Source organism: Mandrillus leucophaeus, unplaced genomic scaffold, assembly GCF_000951045.1.
Source record: "Mandrillus leucophaeus isolate KB7577 unplaced genomic scaffold, Mleu.le_1.0 Scaffold426, whole genome shotgun sequence".
Classification (NCBI taxonomy): Eukaryota; Metazoa; Chordata; class Mammalia; order Primates; family Cercopithecidae; genus Mandrillus; species Mandrillus leucophaeus.
In genome coordinates, this window is record NW_012104543.1 from 998,359 (window position 1) to 1,019,928 (window position 21,570).

General features: G+C 43.2%; 1 protein-coding gene across 1 annotated transcript in view; it reads right to left on the minus strand.

Moving 5' to 3' along the window:
- UBR4 (ubiquitin protein ligase E3 component n-recognin 4) overlaps positions 1–21,570 on the minus strand; it is a 138,978-nt gene that overhangs the window by 63,450 nt on the left and 53,958 nt on the right. Inside the window, exons 41-60 of the mRNA XM_011993119.1 lie at positions 20,598–20,756; positions 20,104–20,256; positions 19,284–19,511; positions 18,760–18,917; positions 17,612–17,783; positions 17,145–17,346; positions 16,129–16,292; positions 15,456–15,672; positions 14,391–14,607; positions 12,372–12,435; positions 11,795–11,929; positions 10,610–10,784; positions 9,585–9,725; positions 8,563–8,684; positions 7,752–7,863; positions 5,700–5,830; positions 5,400–5,577; positions 4,841–4,945; positions 3,164–3,301; positions 2,086–2,260 (exon numbers count right to left, since the gene is read on the minus strand). Coding sequence (XP_011848509.1) covers positions 2,086–2,260; positions 3,164–3,301; positions 4,841–4,945; positions 5,400–5,577; positions 5,700–5,830; positions 7,752–7,863; positions 8,563–8,684; positions 9,585–9,725; positions 10,610–10,784; positions 11,795–11,929; positions 12,372–12,435; positions 14,391–14,607; positions 15,456–15,672; positions 16,129–16,292; positions 17,145–17,346; positions 17,612–17,783; positions 18,760–18,917; positions 19,284–19,511; positions 20,104–20,256; positions 20,598–20,756 — 3,146 coding nt within the window. The remainder of the gene's footprint in view (positions 1–2,085; positions 2,261–3,163; positions 3,302–4,840; positions 4,946–5,399; positions 5,578–5,699; positions 5,831–7,751; positions 7,864–8,562; positions 8,685–9,584; positions 9,726–10,609; positions 10,785–11,794; positions 11,930–12,371; positions 12,436–14,390; positions 14,608–15,455; positions 15,673–16,128; positions 16,293–17,144; positions 17,347–17,611; positions 17,784–18,759; positions 18,918–19,283; positions 19,512–20,103; positions 20,257–20,597; positions 20,757–21,570) is intronic.

Sequence of the window (21,570 nt, forward strand, 5' to 3'; positions counted from 1 at the left end):
AAAGACATTACTTTCAAAGAAGCAACAGCTAAAATAGGAGGTGATTTCTCATTGGAAATAACAAAAGCCAGGAAATAATAGAATACCATTTTCAACTAGGGAGGTCGGGGGTGCTGCCAACCCAAAATTTTATACCCATCAAAAATACATCCTCAAATGTAAGTTCAATAAAGATATTTCCAGACCAACAAAATCTGAGATATTGTAAACCAGCAAACCTCCCTAAAGGGAAATCTAAATGATACGGTTCAGGAAAAAAATGATCCCGGATGGGAGGGCTCAGAGGCATAAAGAAATGTTAGGCACAGAAAATGGTAAACATATGAGTAAAACTTCAACAAACACTGACCATATAAACTATAAAATCCTAAAGGCTTTAAGAAGACATTAAAAAAGTTAAAACACACAAAAATGATCATTTACATTGATAAGAAGGAGTAAAGTCTTCTAAGATCCTCATATTATTCAGAAGGTGCAGCTATTAGTTAAACTTCATTTTGAATAAGGTAAGTATGCAAGTTAAAATGCATAATATAACCACTGAAAGATTAAAAACAGAGTAAACAACTTCCCAACCTGCGGAGTTGGAGGAAAAAAGGAAAAAAACAGGAACAAAAAATTAGCAAGTCAACTCAAAAGAAGGCCAACAACGAAAGAAAAGGATACACATAGAACAAATAAGAAGCACAAAGTAATAGCAGACGTCCATTCCAAATCTGTCAGCAATCAACATTAATTGTAAATGAACTCAACTATATCAACTAGAACACAAAAGTAGACTGGATTTTAAATTTTTTAAGTAAATTTTAAAAAAATCATAGAGACCAAGTTAACCGAACATAAGGGAATTAACCTAGAAATCACATTAAGAAAAATATTAGGAGATTTTTTTAAAAACTCTATCAAAATATCTATTAACAGAACCAGAGAAATTCATCCAGAGAAGTAAACGGCTTACATTCAAGCAGTAGGATATAAAGAATGTGGAAGGCACTCTTTGATGCCCCCTTTAAATGTCTCTGATGCCTGACTGCATCAGGCATCATATTTTTTCCCTGATAGAAATCAGTTAGTTCAAAATTCTGGGCCAGGCACAGTGGCTCACACCCGTAATCCCAGCACTTCCGGAGGTGATGAGCGGATCACTTGAGCTCAGGAGTTCCAGATCAGCCTGGGCAACACGGCAAAACATCATCTCTACAAAAAATACAAAAATTGGCCAGGTGTGGTACCACACACCTGTAGTCCCAGCTACTCGGGAGGCTGAGGTAGGAGGATCACCTGAGCCTGGGAGGTTGAGGCTGCAGTGAGCTGTGTTCACACCACTGCACTCCAGCCAGGGTGACAAGAGGGAGATCCTGTCTCCAAAAAAAAAAAAAAAAAAATTCTGACTCACTTATTTTTGCACTAATGTAACAACTACTGGCCTCAACAAATTCAACAAACGTTATATCTTGAGTCTTATTTTTCAGGTTTGTCTTCTATTTCTCTAGTTACCTCTGGGATAAGAATACATTCACTTCACCAATCTAGCACCAAACTCCACCACAAAAATGGATTAGGATTTTATAGATCACTTTCAGTTTCAAAATGCTTCACCACTGGTATTTCTAGCCATAAGCATGTATTTGCTATGACTTATTTCTCCTTCACCTTATGAACATGCTGAACAAGGAGCACTTCTAGGACACCTAATATGTATACCTAAATGTTGAGCCTCCAGCGGTGCCATTTGTAAAGAGGATGCCATACATTGAGTGTATGGATGTTGATGAAACTGGAAAAATTTGAGTAAGGAAAACATGTTTTTATGACAATCACTTTACAGTCACTAAGATATTCAGAGGAGCCTTAAGAGAAAGACCACTTCCTATTCTCTCTGTAATTGATTTAATATAATTCTAAGACAAAGACAGACCTAGAGCACTTCCTAAGATTTTAAACTGTTTCAGAAGTTTACACCTTAATATTTCAAAAGAAATATACTGTTATCACCACTCTACCTCCTACAACTGATCAGTCCTACTATTCCTGAAATAGTCTCAGATAGGCAAGTCTCTTAACTGTGGAGGACTAGGTTTTGACCTGTTGCTAGTGTGGACATCTCCTTCAGCTTCTCCTTCTCCTTCTCCCTCAGAGCCATCTCCCTCCTGGTGCCCAGTGGTGGTGCTGATGGCTCCAGTGCTTGAGCTGACACTTCCTGGTCCAGCCGGATGCCCCTCAGCTGTAGCATCGCCATAAGCACTGCTCCGGCCAGACACTAGAGGGAAACAGTTTAAAAAGCACAAATCAACTCCCAAAGCATGAAGGAACCCAGTGCATTCTAAAGCAGCAGCCAATAGATAATAACGGGTAGCATTAGACAACAACTGGTAGCATTTTTTTCTTATACGTAAAGCTAAGTAAGACCCCACAGCACTGTGTTAAATCACTCTCACAGTAGCCATTAACCCTTCCCCAGTACATAAGACCCACCTATAAGAATAATCTTAATCTCAGATGCTAATACATTTCTATCTCATACTTCAGAGGAAACATACACTGACATGGGAATCTATAAATAATTAGCTGCTCTTAATCTCCTCTGTAAAAATTGTATCTGATTGCTACCCACGGACTGATATGGAAGGTCAAACCAAAATGGCTGTCATGTTCCCTCCTTCTAGAGTCCCACCTCATCAGCTAGTAGACTGTGGGGATGGTATGCTATGTGAACACATCAGATCATTAACAATAAGATCGCGTAAAAAAACCCTCCCCCAAATAAATAAGGAGCAGAAACCATAGGATAACAGGTTTCAAGGTGACACCATAACTGTTTTAGGCTAATCATGACTTAGAATTATGCACATCATCACAGTTTCAGAGAGGAAAAAAAAAAAAAAAGAATTACGCATGTCAATGCTTTTTTTCCACTAACAGATAATTAGTAAATATCTGTAAAATATTTCAATACTAACCCCCTGAGCTTAAGCCACTGAACATTTGAAACTCTAAAGTTGAGGCCAAATGAATCCATAAGACTTTCGGAGAGTCCACAAGACTTTCAATGAGTCTCTATAACTTTTCTTTGCAAAAACCAACCCCAGGACCCAAGCAGAGATTCCTGTTTTGTCCCCACCCTCTGCCCAAGGAGACAGGACCCCCCTCCATGGCACATTACCACTGTGCTCGCCAGCCACTGAGTCCACCGCACTGCCCCCGCTCTCTGAGCCCACACTACCACCGTGGTCAGCAGGAGAGGTCCGAAGGGTAGAACCATCTGTTGCTGCTGTGCTGCCCTCGTCGTCTGAGGCTGGAGCTGAGAGAGTAACGAGAGCTGTTACAGGTTAAAAAATAAAAAAAATTTAAAAAAAAAAAAAGCCCTCCTTGGGATGAAAGCATCAAACCACATAGTGCATAGGACACAATGCAGTTTATATATCCTGTCGTCAAAGAAAAAAGGGAAAGATTTGCTTTGCTGGTTAATCGCTAACAGAAACAAACACTATACACGGTGCATTGCAAACAGTACTTAGACAGGAGTGAAGAAAACCCAGTTCACTGGGCATTTCCTTCGCTGTTTACATTACAGTGCAAGTTCAGTAAGAATCTGTGACATGGACGCTGAGTTTTCTAGCTAAAATGCTTCATGGTCACCATTGTTTAGGTGTTACTGACACCTGCTGAGAGATCTGAAACTAGCCATTACCATTCAAAGCATAGAACTCTGAATTTTAATGAGATTTGTTTTGAAATCAGTCAATTTTTGCTTATGTTAGGAAGTCACTTAGCATGAGCTCTTGAATCAACCCGGTTTTGTTTTTTTTAGCAAGTGGTCCAAAGGGGAGCTCATGGGGAAATTTCACATCTCCTAATCATCCTCATCAGATGCTAATAATGAAGCAAGGAAATTCCCCAGAGACAGCCACAGCATCCAGGATCAGGGCTGAGCTGAGACAGGAGGAAAATGCTGGATGAGATACATGGGGGAGGAAAGCCAGGACAGCCACAGAGCACAGCGGGAACACGACTGGCACAACACAACAGCAACCTCAGAGCCTGAAATGGCAGCAACTAAAGAGACCTGAGAAAAGCAACAAGCCATGGCAGCAGGTGGGGCCAGCCGCTCTCTCCCTTTCTTATCTACCCAGGCTAAAACTTCCAAAAGAAAAGAAAAAAAAAAAAAAACACAAGGAAGCATCAGTCTCAAAAACTATAAATCAACCCTTAAATTACTCAGGGGTTGACCAGGTATCTCCATTTGGTCCAACTCTCTATTCAGGAAACATTTTTTTTTAATCAGATTAGGGAAAAGATTGAAAATAAAGAGCAGATGAGTTCTGGAGATTTCCTATAGATTTCAATTGTCCACAAAAACCCTCTCTCTCAAGCTCATAGATCCCTGATGGTTGGTCACACGGACCAAGAATTCTGAAGTACCATCTAGCTTCTTGTAGCTCTCCTTTCATTTGCAAATGAAGATAAAAAAAGTAAAAAGTATGAGTTCTATTTCTTGTCTCTCTTTTAATACTGTCTAAATTGTTAGAGCTCTGACAAAGAACGCTGGAAGCTGAAGTGGAAGCCCTGTAGCTGATCAGCCTGCATGCCGCTCTCTCGGCTTTTCCATGGGGAAGTAGCTGAAGCCAGGCAGCATGCAAAGTGTGAGGAAGCGGAGCTGTGCGCAGCAGGGCCGAGCCACAGCACTACACCCTCCACACCCATCTTTCTAAAGCCAAGGCAGAAGCAGGAAGTCCAGAATGGCCTGTCAAAGCAGCTGCCCATTACACTCTCACAGCAGTGGAGACAAGGCCTGAGGGTCCTGGGGCCCTGAGCCGTGCTCCTTGCTGTGGACAGTTACCTGATGCTGTGGTGTCAGAGAGGGTTCCTGCGTCCAGAGAGGAAGAGCTGGGTGCCTGGCCGGACAGTCCCAGGCTCTGCAGGCCCAGGGCACTGCTGCTGCTGCCTGGGAAACAAGTGGAGAGTGAGCACAACATCCCCTCCAGGTCCCATCCACAGTGCTGCTTTGGCCACGTGCTGCCCTCAAGAGTCTCCAAACATCAGCATGTGACCCCCTCTGGCCTAGAGGAAGTTAGCCAACAGCCACTGCTGTCCACCCACCAAGTTCAGTTACAGAGATGGTGGAATGCTTCCTTCAGCTCAGGCAGGACACAGGCTGGAGGAATCTAAGATTCGAGAGGAAATAACCCAAACTGGCAGAAACTATGAGATTGGCGCTCAGACTGAAATTCCCACCACAGCCCTCTCACTCTCCACCTGTATCTCTGAACAGCTCTCACCCAGATCAACCTCTCCCCAAATCTGGGGACAAGCTAAGTCAGCTGGATATCAGTAACTGCCAAACCCTCTTTTCCTGCGCAAGGCCAATGGGCTGCTTTGTTCCTGGCATGGCCTTCTACCTTGTTGGTCCTGCTGCAGGCTCAGGGCAATGGCTAGTTCAACCATGGTCTCGTCATCTGCATCAGGCGGGATGTCCAGCATGGGGGGGAAGCCCTCTGCGCCTGCCAGCAGGGCCTCCAGGGGAGAGGGGTTGCCATTGTTGACATTTTCAGCTGTCTCCAGGACCATCGACTCAGACTGCAGAGAGAAAGCTCTGTCAGTGTCCCATGGTAAATGGTAACTTTTGGAAGTCCACTGAATAAGAGCTAGAGGAGAGTTTTGAAGCTCCTCCTCCCCTTCTCCTGCTGCCAGAGACTCACCACCATCTCAAAATCTCCATGGTCCACCTCACTCTGTTCCTGGCTTTCCTGACGGATGTGACCACCATTCGGGATCCCTGATGACTGCATTTTCTCATCTGCATCATCATCGTCATCATCATCCTTGTCTCCTGAGTCAAAGAAACCCCAGTCACCTGAAGGTGCTTGCTTTCCTCCCTTGGCACATGGTGCGATGAGTCACGTGGCAACAAAAAGCCTGGCCAAGCTACCAGCTAGCACCCTGGGCTTTAGTGGGAGAACTCCAGGGTGCTATGCCTGGCCTTGTTCTCTTACTTCTTGGACCTATAGCATCTGGGAAGATGAAGGCGGCTGCGACAGCTTGCCCCACACAAAAATAAAATGTTTTCCAGCTAGTGAAGGAAACAACCTTGGATTCCAAAGGGATTTCCATAAAGCCGAGAGATCTAAAACCAGGAGGCCCCTCAAGTGCCCACTAACTGTCAGGAGACCTTGGATAAGACAGGAAAAATCATATGATTGGGATCTTTACCTTTTGTCTGTCATGACAGATTAGAATTTGTTTCACTACTTTTTTCTAAAACAACTAGGTCAGTGAGATTTTCACACTATGTAAGTATTATGAAAAGAACCAGAACTGAAGTGTAAAACCACTGACTGGAAACCAAGGATACCACTGCAGGTCCTGCCTGTGCCAGCTTTTGTGTGAAGGTGAGAAGGCCTTCTAATAAGGAAGATGTCCAGGTGAGACTCCTAATTGTCAGAAGAGGATAGAGACCTCATCTTCCACTCAATGGATTGCTAAAGCATGTAAATATGTCCCTTAGAAACATAAACTAACTCCACTCTAGGTTCTTGCTAGAGAAAAGAGCCACAAACTTAGACAAGATAAATGATATGCAAGGAAGACTGTCTGAAAGTCACAAAGTTGTGTACATTCCTCTAGACATGCACTGTCCACCAGCCACATGTGGCTACTGAGCACTTAAAACATGGCTGTCTACAAGGAGATGTGCCACTAGTGTAAAATACATTCTGGATTCCCAAAATGGTACCAAAACAGGCAAAATATTTCACTAATAAATTTTGTATATTGACAATATATGTTGAAATAACATATTTGATATACTGGATTAAATAATTAGTAAATCAATTTTACGTTTTACTCTTTATAATACTGCTATTAGAAAACCTAAAAGTACGGCTGGGCAGTGGCTCACGCCTATAATCCTAACACTTTGGGAGGCCGAGGCGGGTGGATCACTTGAGGTCAGGAGTTCGAGACCAGCTAAGCCAACATGGTGAAACTCCGTCCCTACTAAAAATACAAAAATTAGCTGGGTGTGGTGGCACACGCCTGTAATCCCAGCTACTTGGGAGGCACAGATTGCAGTGAGCCGAGACTGTACCATTGTACTCTAGCACTCTAGCCTGGATGATACAGTGAGACTCTGTCTCAAAGAAAAAAAGAAAAGAAAAGAAAATGTAAAGGTACATAGTGACTTTCATTTGAAATTTACTTCTAAATCAAGCCAAGTAACCAGAATTATATAATTCTGTTATTCAGACACCTTTTAGAATTGCCTTTACTGAATTGTAAAATGTTATGCCCTTGACTGTGTCCAAGTGTATCATGAGGGAAACTCCTGTGAAATTTGCTATCCAACTTATTGTAGGTAAGTCCACTAAGGATTCTGCCCCTTTGGCAACAAAATGGACATTAATGAAGAGCTTCTATCGCAAGAAAAGTTACATTTTTGTTTTGTCTTTGGTCACTGTGCTTTTATTTTTGCTATGGCTCTTAGGAAACTTTCAGCCACCTCACAAGGTCCTACGTGGTTGTTAGGTGAGCCATGGCCTCTCATCTTTATTTTTATTCTACTTACCATATACATTTTGATGTGCCACCTTAAATTCTTTATGGGGTGAGGTAGCATTAGAAAAAAGGTAGATACATAAACAAAAGTCTCCAGGACCTTGGTCAACATGCGCAGCATGTCTAATGCTACTGTACCTCCCTCTCTCCCCTCCTCCCAAATACAGGCTTGAGCCTAAACCCAGACCTCACATTACCCATTGGAGTGTTGCTTCGAGGGGAGGAGGGTAAAGTCACATGTCTCCGTTTGTTCCTGGGCCTTAGGACTCGAATTAGAGCTTGTTTACAAGAGAAGCTCACAGCAGGATCCTGAGGTTTAAAAGGAAACTGTCACGCTTTGGTCTCGTATTATTCATGAAACTCTCTATAAAACATTTTCCTTTCTTGGTCACTCACTCCCACACATGTGGATACCTCTGTACTCTCACCTGCAACCCAGCGGACAGCAGGCACATCAGCAGGTTAAGTTAATTCCCCGTTCCTGACCTGGCACACATAAAAGTGCCATTCACTAACTTCCTGTCTCTCAGTTCCTCGGGATAGACTGGCAGGTCATTCGCTCCTGAGGCCATTTTGGCTCCTTACAAATAGCTTTGGCTTTTTATCAGATGATCAGGCCCCCAGTGCGCATCTTAGCTCTGTGCTAAAATCAGTAGTTTTAACACTAAGCTTCTGTGAAAGGGTCACTGGAAATAGAAATCTTGATGTACTACTTTCATTCATGCCCTCATTTAAGTCACAATTCACTGAGTTACCTAGCACTTACTATGCAGCAAGCAGCAGGCCAATCCCTGGTGATTCAGCACTGAACAAGAGAGACTAAGCCCATCCCCTTTGCAAATCTTTCTCTTCCATGGAGTAAGATCTTAAAGCTTTTACTGATATTCGAAACTTCATCCCTTCAGCTTCCTTTAAATCTATTTTATTTCATTAGTTTAGCAAGCTAAAAACAATTTTCCAGACATTCCCTGGCTGCTGAGAGCTCTCTGGGATTGTAATGCTACGTACAGGACACAAGAGCATCTGCATGTAGATCTTGGATGCTGTGTTAATACAATCCAGCTCACAGGTGCAGTAGCCATGGATGATGTCCACCAGAGCATTGACAGTAGCTTCAATATGAGTTAGGCCTAAAGGAGACACAAACATTATTTGAAAATCTGGAGCAAAAAGCTCTAACTACTTGAGAGTCTGAGACAAAAGTGTAGCTTTTTATCTCCGCATAAAAGGTCATGCAAACAAAATGACAAACACTCACACACACACTCACTCACACACAGTAGCTTGTCAGTATTATTTGTGATTTGTTTCATTAACAGTTTCCTAATCTCCCAAATTGTCCTCAAAAGCCTTTCCAGATATCTTGAGTCAGAAATAAGTAGCTGTCCACTCTCTCTGGATATCAAAAGACAAGACAAGGAAATATGAAGAGGAAGGCAGATACTAAATGTTCCCTAATATCCTCCAACCTCAGGTGATGACAAAACATGACCTTGACATGCCTTTTAGGTTCACCCACCCAAGTGTCCTCCAAACATGAATGAGCACCAGGATCATCCTACTTTTCTATATTGCTATTCAGACCCTTACCCTTCAATCTGAATTTTCAATGGTATAAGAAGTTAGAGACCAAAAGAAATATAATAGTCCTCAAGATACTTTTGCCTTTTGAGCTGGCTTTAAGCCAAGTTATCAAAGATTTTTTAAAACAATGATAAACCAGTGAGGAGACACACAGACACACACACACACACAGACACACACACACACACACACACACACACAGTGCCTCTTTATGTAAAATATTCAACCCCAGTGAAAAGATACGGTACAAGAAAATCCCACTCTGCCACACTGCTAAATTCCTCAGGAACATTGCATTTATCTCACAGACTTCTACTTCTCAATTATGAATTCTGGAAGAAATGGATTATGGAGAATGAAGGCTAATGGCTAATGGTCATGGCTGTTCAAAGACAGAACTTACATCAGGCTTCATTACCAAGATTCAAATATCCCTTTTAACATACCTGGAAGGCAGGCAGGTGCCAAGAAGGCATTCTTGGGTTTAGATGCATGGAGTTTCCAGAAGTGGTTCACAAGCTGGGTGATGAAACTACAGCAATCTCCTTCCAACTGCTTCTGCGGTTCTTTCCCCTCATCCATTCCTTCTAAGCAGGAGAAAGAAAATTATCAACGATGGTAAATCTGAGGTGGAATTTAATTTGTTTTAAGGTTAACTCAGGTCAAGGAAGCTTGCCTGGGGAGGGAGTTTCAAGTGGGGGCCCAATCAATATGCCAACTATCCCTAGACTCCAGCAGGCACATCTAGGAAAAAAACAGTCTGGGAAAGGAATATCGCAGAAAACATTGTATGTTAGAATTAAGTAGAAGGGGGAGCATTTAGGATGTTTACAGCAGATTCAAAGATCTCAGTTCCAACTGTTCAACTTCTAAAACCTAGAGGAACATATGAACATTCTAGAGATTTCTCTAGAATAATTCTGGGATTCTAGTATTAAAAGGAGGAACAGGATGATGATGGAGCATGTAAATAACAGAGAATTGTAAAGGCAGCAATCAGCTCAATTTGACAATGACAAAACAGGTTTGCTACCCAGCCAACAGAAAAGGAGATGAGGAAACAGCACTAAGCACTGAGAAAGCTGCTACACATATTAATAATAGCACTGGCAAAAGAACAGCATGAAAGTGAAAGATATGCCACAGATGCTTCAAAGCAACCAGGGCCCAACCAAGCTTAGCTTTCCCCTGAAGCTCCTAAGAGGTAGTAACTTCAGAGACAGATTATATCTGATGTCTATAACACTAAATAAACTCAAGGATAATCAAAAGGACAAGCACTGGAAAAAGAATGTGTTTAAAATGGTACAATCTCAATGTCAAAAGGCCCTATAAGGTATAAAGACCAAGAAGCAAAATCCCTGTCTCTGAGCATGCAGTCAGTCAGAGGCCCGTAAGAACAGTAAGGATGAGAGGGTAAATAGGCATATGAAGCAGATCTCAGGACCACGGCCATAGGGGCCAAGTTCACCTGTTTCCATCTGGGGCAGCTTTGACTCCGTAAAGTGGACAAGGTTGTTGGGGCGCATGATGGCAATGGAGCGAGCTGTGATCACCAGCCTCTGGAACACCTCGGGGTCCAAATCCTTGCCTTCTTTGCTGGATGTGTTGAGACACTGTACAGCTTTGCTCAGCAAGGCCTGATCCTATAAAACAACAGGGGCACAGAGGGTCAGCCATAAGCAAGAGCTGGGTACAAAAGCAAAGAGGAGAGAAAAGTTGGCAGATCACCAGGATTATTACCTCCTCTCAAGAGAACAGGCCAGTGAACACCAATCACCTACAACAAATCTTCAAAGCAGCCCCATATAGTTAAGTTTCTTAATACATAAAATATTAATGTTATTAAAAAATTAAAAACCCTGCAGTATTAAAGTATGATGGGAAAATTCAAATCTACTCAGTCTCCAGAACTGCTGGATTTCTTTCTCCTACAACAGAAGAGCCATTTCCTAGCAAATTCATATTACCCAAGGACAGTGTTTCCAAAATTGCCTTTCCTCGAGAGGCTCAGCAGGTTAAACTCACATTTTTCAGTTCCCTGGGTTGGAGGCACAGAAGCTAACCAAAGCTCTGGGTTGATGGTTCTTCTCAGAGCCTTTCTTCCTCAGGGGTCTGAACTGTCATCTTTTCCATCTACAGAAATTGGCCCAATTTGTCTCCTTTGGCAATGCCTTTCTTTTATAAGTGATACCCTCTTTCCCCAGATTTTGCCATCAGAGGCACTCCAACAACTATGCAACACTTGTCTCACCAACAAGGACAGTGCACCTCTCGTGTTACGCCACAGCTGAGGGAGGGAAAACACTAGCAGTCTGTCTCCTGAGGGACTCCCTCACCTCATCCTTTTCCAGTGAGAAGGCCACCCACACTCAATGTCCCTCCCTCTCTTTCTTAAGTCTTGTTGATCCTGTTAGAGTGACAGAAAAATAAGTACAAACCAGGGGCCCAGTCACTGGCTTATCCTCAGTTTTGAGTGGCACTTGAGAATTTCTCAGGACAAACTCTGTAAAATGTAGGTCTAATCTGAATGCTATCCTCTCTCTACCTTACTTTGCTGTGCTGCTGCTTTACAATGAAAAGTTAACTTATTTGATTCCCTGTCAGCACTGCAATTTCCTTTCCTACACAGGCATCCCTGAGAGAGAACAGTTACCTTGTGGCTGTGGTAGGCCGAGCGGCTGGTGTGCAGGCTGGCCAGAAGGCTCTTGGACTGCTGCTGGACACTGACAGGTGCTGGCAGGGACAACAGCAAAGTGGCCAGCTCCTGAGCGGCATTCTTGTTTCTCTCCTGAGGCAAAAGATAGCAAGGTTATCACTAACCCCACCAACTCGAGGCAGAATGAACTATCTACACTCTGCCTGCCCTTCCTTCCTTCTAGGCCACCAGGGCTAGGTTATGCTCCATGGACTGCAAAGAGAAAAAAAAAAAAAAAAAAAATTCAGAAATTATAATCCTCCTTCCTACCAGATGAAGAAATGGAATCCAAGCTCATGATTCCCAGAACAGTGTTCTTGTACCAACACGCATCCTATTCTATGACACACGCTCACTATGGGCCCTAAAAGTAGGACATGAGGCCTTAAGCTGAAGACTTCTCTGGAGCTTCTTAGCAAATCAAGATTATGCTACTATAAATGTTCTTTAGCTGCGAGGCCTCAGGGCCTCAGACAACTCCACTGACTTCCTGCCTCTTCAGAAAGCTTCCATGTGCTTTGAAAAAGTGACTTGCCTTCTCGATGATTGGGCCAACGGCAAAGCAGCTTTCCAGGGCTTCTAAAGAACTCACAACCAGCCTGGGGAGACAGAAAACCTGGCTTGAGTACAACACCGTTCTCTCCGCCTTGCGCTTTAGCCTAAGCAAACTATAGTCATGAGGACCTTGGGGACAGCTAATGAATGCCAAATACAAAATCAAAGCACAATAAGACCTGCCACAGGCACCATGCATATCGTTTCCTATGTTACAGGCCAGGAGAAACCTGGCTCCTGCTCGGAGATCAACCTGAGGCCATGTTCATAATCCGTAACTCAAAGACGGGGCTTTTCTTCCTCAAAGAGGATAAAATGTGCTTCCTTCAGCTGCCTGTGGCAGGGATCACTGAGATGGGCTTAACAGTCTTGATGCAATGGGACCCGAAGCTCAGGTGCCCAGAGATCAGTGGGCAAAAGGATACACAAAGGGAAAGGTAAAAACCATCTTCTTATATTGGAAAGTCTAAAGTTATATATGCACAAAGGCATTTCCTATGAGTCTCTAAGTATAGGGGAGAGAACAAACTATTTTTTAGGTGCATGCCAATTGCCAACATTCAAGGGGTAAATACAAAGCATCTTTAGAAAACTGAGCGATTTCCCCTTAGGAAAGGAATAGGCAACCCAACTACTACTATTAAAGGGTACCAAGTAACATGCTCCCCAGGGTTTACTCCTTTCAATTTAATGTGGCATAGTAAAAAGAACAACATCCTGACAGCTGAAGCTCTGGACAGAGAAAGAAAAGTATTCAGAAGGTAACTGGAAAGAAAAGGGTTAAGGGGTAGAGGAAGGCAATAAAGAACTAGGGAAGAGGAACCTGAGGCATAAAATAAATTTGGATAGAACGAGCTCTCTAGTGGGTTATCAGATGGTAGGACTTTGCTGCTAATCCCTCTACCCCGAACCCCCTTTTCATCCACTTAGAAAGGGAGCAGAGAGGACTAGGGTAAGGAAGAGAGAGTTGAGAGAGTGTCTGACATGGCCAACACCAAGAGTGCACTTACGATCCTCCATGTACTCCATTTTTACACAGGGACAGCTCTGTAGCCATGCAATGACCAGAACAGAAAGAAGCAGGAGGACTCTTCAACAGAAGCAGAATCAATGCAAAGCCACACCATTGGTTACACTGCTCTCTGACACACACTCACTCGTGCAGAGAAAAGAAAGAGGGCATACTAACCGGTCCAGCTTGGTTAGGGACTCAGTTTCAGAACTTGGGGGAGAAGCAAAGAAAAAAAAAAGGAAAAAAATGTGAAGCTCAGAGAAACCTGGAAACACATCCTAAGCAACCATGTATGGATAGGGTATCGGGGAAAAAGAAAGAGAAAGGAAGGGAGGGAGGAGGCTGCTGGTGGGAGGCAGTGATTCCAAGCAAGGCTATTCTTGTGACTTACAATGTAAGAAACTCAAAATCTTACATCATGAATTATGGTATTTCATCTACCATGGCAAACCAGCAGCTACCTAGCACAAAGAAGCCAAGCACAATGCTTAAGAATGCCACTGTAGGGAGACTTAAGGAAACTCTGGACTCTGCTACAAGAGGCAGCAGACAGCCTCTTTGCTGGCAATGTTATTACCACAGAAGTAGCTACTGCAGAGAAAGATGATGAAAAGATGATGAGCTCAGAATGGAAGGGAGGATGTTTTCCTATCATTTCAGCAAGCCTGGATCCTAATCTAGAATACTGGCTTAAGCATCATCTAGCCTGTGGCCTCTGGCTACTCTAAAGGGTACCTGAGCATTAAGAAAAGGGACAGAACTTCTGCCCAGGGAGAGACTCTGGTGTCACATGACTCTGAGCACATTTTTCAGGCTTTGTCTGCACACTAAAGAGACACTGAATATGGGTGAGTTGTATGAAAAGTTGAAAAAATCCCAGGCTAGCCTTGAGATGGTTACTAGAAGCTGGCTCTCTCAAGACACAGGAAGGTTCTGCAGTGAGTGGAAGATGTAAAAACTGAAGCCACCCCCTGCCAGCACTGGTACCTCTCCAGGACAGTTCCACTGGTCGTAGTGGGGGCAGCTGAGTCGCCATCTCCAGTGCCGTTGCTCTGGTTCAGATTTGAAGGGCAGATGTTGCTGACAGAGGCAGAAGGGAATTCTTCTGGGGGCTCATCAGGCCAGCCAAACTGCTCCTTAGTCTTGCCATAAATTTTTACAGCATCTATCATAGTGACACCTGCTGGATCCACCGAGGCCCCAACTGCAATAAGCAAGAGAGGACTTTAGGAAGCACATTCTCTAAAGAGCCACCCCTCCAAATCAAAGACCAGAACAGTTGGAGCAAAGAAGTAAATCACGTCAATTTTACAGACATAGAGAAACTTTATCTTCTGAGATATTCACAGCACTTTAATCGTGTATAGATGCTGAATACACGTGGAGAAAGTTCCAGGGACCGAAAGTCAATTACGTCTCCTACTCAGAAGAGTCCCTAATCATCACTGTAAGGGTCCTCTTCTGCTTCAGAGTATTGTATCCCCTACCCCTCACTCCCAAGTATCTCTACACACTTTCTTTGTTCAAAGTACAGATCATGACCATTCTCACTGACAGCAACTATATCTAGGAGAAAGAGTATCAGACCATGGCCAATAATTGACAGAGAAATGCAGTCTTGAGTAACGCTCAAGGATTTGTATTCTGAGGGTTTAGTTTTCAGTGGCATAGCAAGCCATTGCTAACCATCTCTCAGCCACGTGGACCTGAGGTCTTCCTCTGTGCTTTAAGAAAGCCTTGCAATTTCATGTCAATCTGCCTCCTCTCAGCCTAAACACAGAAGTAGCCCCGTTAGTGAGGCAGACACAACACTATAGAAATGAATACTTAACGAAGTGCAGCCCTATCTTTACTGCTACCATGCTCCAGTGTACTCCTTTTCTGTCACCTTGCCTCTTTAATATTTCAAATGAAGCTCAAAGTTTCCTGACAAAAGGACAGAAAAACCAGTAGAGTGGAGAGATCCCAGAATATTGGAGAGTCACAGACCAGTGGCTCCCAATTTCGCAGTCACAAGGAGGACAGAGTCTGCACCAGGGGTTGGTGACTCACTGAAGAGGTTCAGCTTCTTATCAGCCTGCAGGGCTTCTTCTCTGGTGAAGGGGAAGTCAAACCAGCGTGAACGACTCAGGTTGAGCTGCATAGTTCTGCCGAAGATCTCGATATACGATGGGGCCCGCTCTATTGCTTGAGTCCCAATCTGGATCCGCATGCCTGTCATCACCATAGTGCTATTGTTGTTACTTATCTCAATGGTGAAGCCTCCAGGCTGTAGGGAGACAAGGCACACATCAAGAAACTAATGGAAGTTCTTAAGTCTGAACTAGGACTCCTTCTTCTCTGACATTGTCTCAACATGTGAAGCTCATTAAATCTCATCCTTTTAACTCCCTGGTAATGACTTCCTTGTTTCTAAGAATGGGAAAATAGGAAAAGAGAGCAGATTCTCTTCAATGTCAGGCTTCCTTCTCCTCAGCATTAACAACCTCTTTGGTGTCCTCTACACAGTAATCCTGCTGGTACTGGTGGAAACCCAACCTGTACAAGTCCTTTGCCAAGTGAGTGAGAATATCCATTTTTCTAAGGAACCATTTAACTAGAACCGAGGGTTGTGACTGCGAGTATATACTCCATACTTGCATTCTAAAAGAAGATGTATTCCCAAACCATATTGTTTATGAATCCTTTTACCCAGGGACTGATCCCAGTTCAGTGCCATTCTCACCTTGGTGTTGGCCACATACATGCCGGTGGAATTCAGCCGGTGTTTTATCTGTTGTGCATTATAGACCTGCAGGAGGTCATTACCACCAAACTCCACATCTGTCAGCTGCTGGTTGTGTTCAAAAAAGTCAATGGGGAAAGTCACCTGGCTAGACGTGCGGGTTGCTGCAGAGAATGATACCAGATCGTCAGAGAGTCTCTCCTACCTTTGACCCGACACCGCTGGTAAAGACTCCTCCCAGACAGAGCCCACACTCACACTCTAATCTAAACAAACTCTGGATTATAACATTTGCATCAGCATAATGCCTACATGTGGTTAGCTCTTCAATGGTTGTTATCCCTAACTATGACATGTCCTAGCAATACAAAGAAATCTGGCATTGGTACTGGGTGTACAGTTAATAACAACAGGCTCTCCCGTAACTGGGTTATTTAAAATAAACAATAGAAACTACTTCTTTATAGGAGAATGTAAATGAATAAACCAAAATTCTTTTGAAATGTACTCTAGGGCAAATTTAAGGTAATGTGATGATCCCTGTAATGGTCTTTGCTTAGCTGGATTCGTTCACTGCTAAACTCAAGCTTTCACTTTCCTGAAGAGTCCTCAGTCGGTCAAGTGCTAGACCACCAGCTCAGAGACCTGTGGTGGGCTCTTCACTACTCAGTGGGAAATTAACCAACTGAAGAGATCTATACTTCAATCAGTTCCATTCTTCAGAGAAGTCATTCTCCCTAAACCTAGAGAGAACAATCTCTCAAATAAGGTCCAGGACATAACTCGTTACTAGGCACCAAAGAACCGGTGGCCTGAAACAGGCAGCCAATGGGTGCTTGCCACTTAGAACTGTGACTCTGCTTTTGGGAAATTAGCTAGCACATACCTCTAATTTTACAAAATGTGCAAGTAGGACAGTCACCATTTCTTCACAGATATTTGCAACAGTCTACTCTGAGTCACTGTCTAGAAGACCACCATTCCTACTCCCCCACAAGTCATCTAAGGAGCCTTACTGATTGTAGCTGTTTTGCGCTTTCGAACAGGCTTCATGATGCTGATGACACTGCTGGGCTGCAGGGATGGCTGCAGCCAGTAGGAGGTGTTCTCCACGTTGGCCATGTAAATGCGCAGGCTGCCATCCTCACACAGCAGAATCATTGTTGTCCGCTGCTGCTCATTGCAGGCCATATGCCTAATGGCAACCATGTCTTGGATCTAGGAGGAGAGGACAAAGGAGGGTCGTAGTTCCCACACCTACAGATCAGCATCCACACAGAAAAAGAGGCAGAGATGCAACTGGTTTCACGGTCAGTTGAGGGGCTGTACAGAAGGGTGGCAAAGAAAAGGCATCTAGGAGAAAAAGAACTGAAAATCTTTTATGGGCCTCCACTGAAAGAGCTGGGGAAGTGAAATGAATAAACAAATATAAAAAGAGACCAGGTTCACAGCAAAGTAATGAATGGGAAAATCTGGCACTGACCTTTGCTTTAGCAGGAAGAGTCTTAATCTCCTGGATAAGAAAAGTGTCTGGTTTCACCATAACTACCAGCGGCACCCCTGTAGTTTGCTGGACACAGCACACCAAGCCAGGGTGGTTCATCACCTCAGACCACTGGCAAAGAGCAGGAGAAGTCTTACTGCCACCATTGGAACTGCAGACAACAAAACTGGCCACAGTTAGAGTGTCCATCACCATTCAATAGTTCTTTTCTTGACCTAAAAACCATCCTCTAACTGGCTACGTGACTCCAAAGCAATATCCTTGGCCAGGGAGTCAGATTATCCACAGGTCAGTTTTACTCCAAGCCATGCACACACGCTCACACACCCCAATGGTGCTTCCGGCAGGGCAGTCCTCCTTTGGAATCTCCACTGTGAGGTTCCATGTCTGAAGAACAGGTGGCCCTATGTGCCTAGAGGCTGTCAACTTTAGAGGGCCATGGAGCTGCCTAAGGCAATGACCCAATGTCCTGTCAGGATCTCCAAAAACATCGAGTTAGTGTGAACTGGTATCCATTTTATTTCATCCCAAACCAGGTAATTCCCAAAGAAAGGCCTGAGAGAAAGTGCTACAATGGGTCATCAATGGCAGATAAGAAACAAGGGATGATACCTTAAGCCTCTTCTTCCTCCTCCCTAAGTGAAACTCTCACTACCTTACACACCCCTCTATTATCTGCAAACTTGGTGAAAGTCTCTTCCTCCCCCAAATCCAACCATGCCCCCATTACTGATACATTCTATTTGCTAACAGAGTAAGTCTCCCCCAGGAGAAAAACTTAAAGGGCATTATGGCAGAATGAGCGTCTAAGAGAAATTTAGGTTCCCTTCTCACATTAAAATCACATTTATAACATTAACTATACGTTTTCCTTCTAAGTAACAGTGGACCCCTAAACTACCTCTGACGGCTTGGGGTCTCCACAGTGGAGGACAAACCGTGCAGACAACCCAACCTGCCAAACCCAGATGTTCCTTGATTTTAAAGATATCTAGCAGGGAGAAAAAAAGGTTGGCTGGAGAAAATTAAGTTTCACAAAACTCAGAACAGATAGCAGATAGTGGGAGTGGAGATCCATCATTGAATGTGGACATTGTGGAAGTTGAACATTAAATGTTCATTCCCACCTTTTGATGTTGATGGGGAAGAGTTGTAACACCTCCAGGGTTGTCCTGCTAATGGTGGCTGCAAATGATTTGCCTTGACAATAGCTGAAGAACAACATCTGCAACACGTGGGAGTAGTACACAGACACACCGCCGCCCGCCACCTGGCTGTTACTGTCCTGCTGGCACAAAAACACATATTTGCAGTACTTCACGTTGCCTTGGCTACCAACTTCCAGGTTATACTGGTTATTAGTTTTCACTCATGATCAGGTGCTCTCATACTCTAAGCATGAGATCCCTGTGGGTAAATCTTACAAAGACCCTGAGAAAAATGGAACTTGAAGTTGAATTAGTTTAGCCCTAAAGGATAAGAGATTTTGCTATTAGGTAGAAAGTTAGAAGGAAAAACAAAGAAAAAGAAAAAAAGACCCAGTTAGATGAAGTCCACAGAAAAATGTCATAAAAGAACAAAGAGAAAAGAATAGAGGAGTTGCTAAATAATTAAATCCGGAATAGAAGGAAATAGCAACATGTGCTCTAACCTTCAGGTCCTCATGATTGATTTCCAATACATTAGTGACATAGAAGGGTCCCTGCTGGGCACTGCTGGCCTCTTCCATAAGCTGAGTATAGATGTACCCAGCTGAAGACATTATAACAATGATGTTCTTTCCCTCCTCATTGAAAAGGAAGGTAACATCTCTTATCTTTGAGCTTGGCAGGAGAAAGTAGAAGGTTGGACTCAAGGCATCAACAGACAGGTCATAAATCTGCAGGATGGAAGAAAAATTAAATAAGGGAAATCTATCTCAGTCCCATCCCCCAAATATCTTAGTGAATCCAAATAGCCAGAACTGACCAATAACGGGCATTCATTCTCCATTCAATAAAAAATGGAGTGTCAGGCACCGGTCTTATAAAGATGAACAGAACACCTTTCACTCTCCTTCAAGGAATGAGTAGGGGACAGACATACATAAATAAATTCTACAACAAGTATGGCAATAAGTGTGCACTTGGTACAGTGAGGGTAGAACCAGAATCAGTTCCCTATTGCCTAAAGACAGAAAGCTCCTAGTCAGCAACATAGCAAAAGGCGACAAAATATGGCTATTATTTTTAGAGACAGGGTCTTGCTCTATCACCCAGATTGGAGTGGAGTAGCATAATCACAGCTCACTGCAGCCTTGAACTAAGCCTCAAGTAATCCTCCGCCTTAGCCTTCCAAGCAGCTGGTACCACAAGTGCAACTCATGGCACCCAGCTGATTTTTTAACTTCTGGGAGAAGCTAGCACATAATGATTCTAGATTTAAAAGTAGAAAAATTCTAGAACCATATCAACAAAGAACTGTAACTGTACCTTAACAAAGTCCGCAGTGACAATTGCTAACTCGGTCTGTGAACCAGGTAACCACACGGCTTTGATGATGAAGTTCCCCGTTGCCAACTGAGGGTGCAAAACCAAGTGATCCGAAACAGAGCCTGAGCTACTAAAGGTGAGCACATGGCAGTCCTGGATAATGTTTAAGGAACAAAATGGTGAAAAGATGATCTGGAAAGTGGGCTAATTCATTTCAGAGTTCTGACGTTCCCTTTTTTCTCTAATATCCCCTGCCTTCAGACAGTATTTAGACTGTCTAGTAACATTCAGGTTTCATGAACACAAACATTAGTTTCAATATTGGAGAAATCTGAAAGATCTGGGAGAAATTCAAAGAAAAATTCCTTTTGCATTTCAGTAGGTTTTAAGTTTTAATCTCAACAATGAATAAGAAAAAGTAGTTCTGAGAACAGGGGAGAGAAGATGACTAGAATCTACAGCTCAAGGATCAAAACCTAGATCAGGATTTTTACCTTTAGCCCACAAACTGCCAAGTAGTCTTCCTTGCAGGGATTTCCTGTGAGGCTCAACACAGTAAAAGGAACTGGGGCAGAAGCCAAGCGGGTCAGAGTCAACTTCCTTTTGCTGGAATCCGCTTGCTTCAGGAGTGCAGACAGCTGCAGAACAGTGATCTGCAAAGGAACAATGACCAATTTATTCTTACTCCTGGTCCTCTCAGAGAAGTCCAAGCAAGTAACAAAAACTCTTTCAATAGGGGTAACAGGTTGCACACTTTTTTCTTTTTTTTTTACAGATAAGTCTAGTAGAAAATTCTAGATCAATATTAATCTCTATTTCTCCTGAATAAAAGCCACGGAATGTCTTTCCATGGAGGACAGAACAGGTAAGTAATGAAAACAATTTCTCTTTATAAAGTTAGTTCACAAAACAGTTTAAGAATACCTATGTACCACTGTCCTTTTCTAGTTTTCCATGGAACTGTTTTTAAAATGATTTTAGAGTTGTTTTAAGGAGTATCCATATTTTCACTTAAAAGTGAAAACAATATTAGTGGTGATGGAGAGGCCAGAATACAGAAAAGTGTGAGTTAAGATACCTAGCATTCTTCCAGCTTTTACAAGCTCTATAAAACAATACAAATTTACTTATATCCTTAACAGAGCTGGGAAGGCAGGGCAGGACTACATAAGCAACACTGAGTATTCCTATTCCAAAAGAAAACTTTTGTCTCTCGGCTTATGCCTGCCAGAGTGACCAAACAGGGCAAGACTGGGAGTCAACCTGTCCTAGGTAACTGCTAGTCATTACTTTTTCCTGAGGGCTTGGCTTGAAGAATACGTTTTGAGTGGAAATTCACTAATTAGAAACAGTCTATCCTAGTCATACCAGCTCTAGGTCTAATCAAATCAACTCAGGGTCCAAGTATTTGAAAAGCTCAACAAGATCTGTCCCTAAAGCATTCTTAGAACCCAACGGACTTTTTCC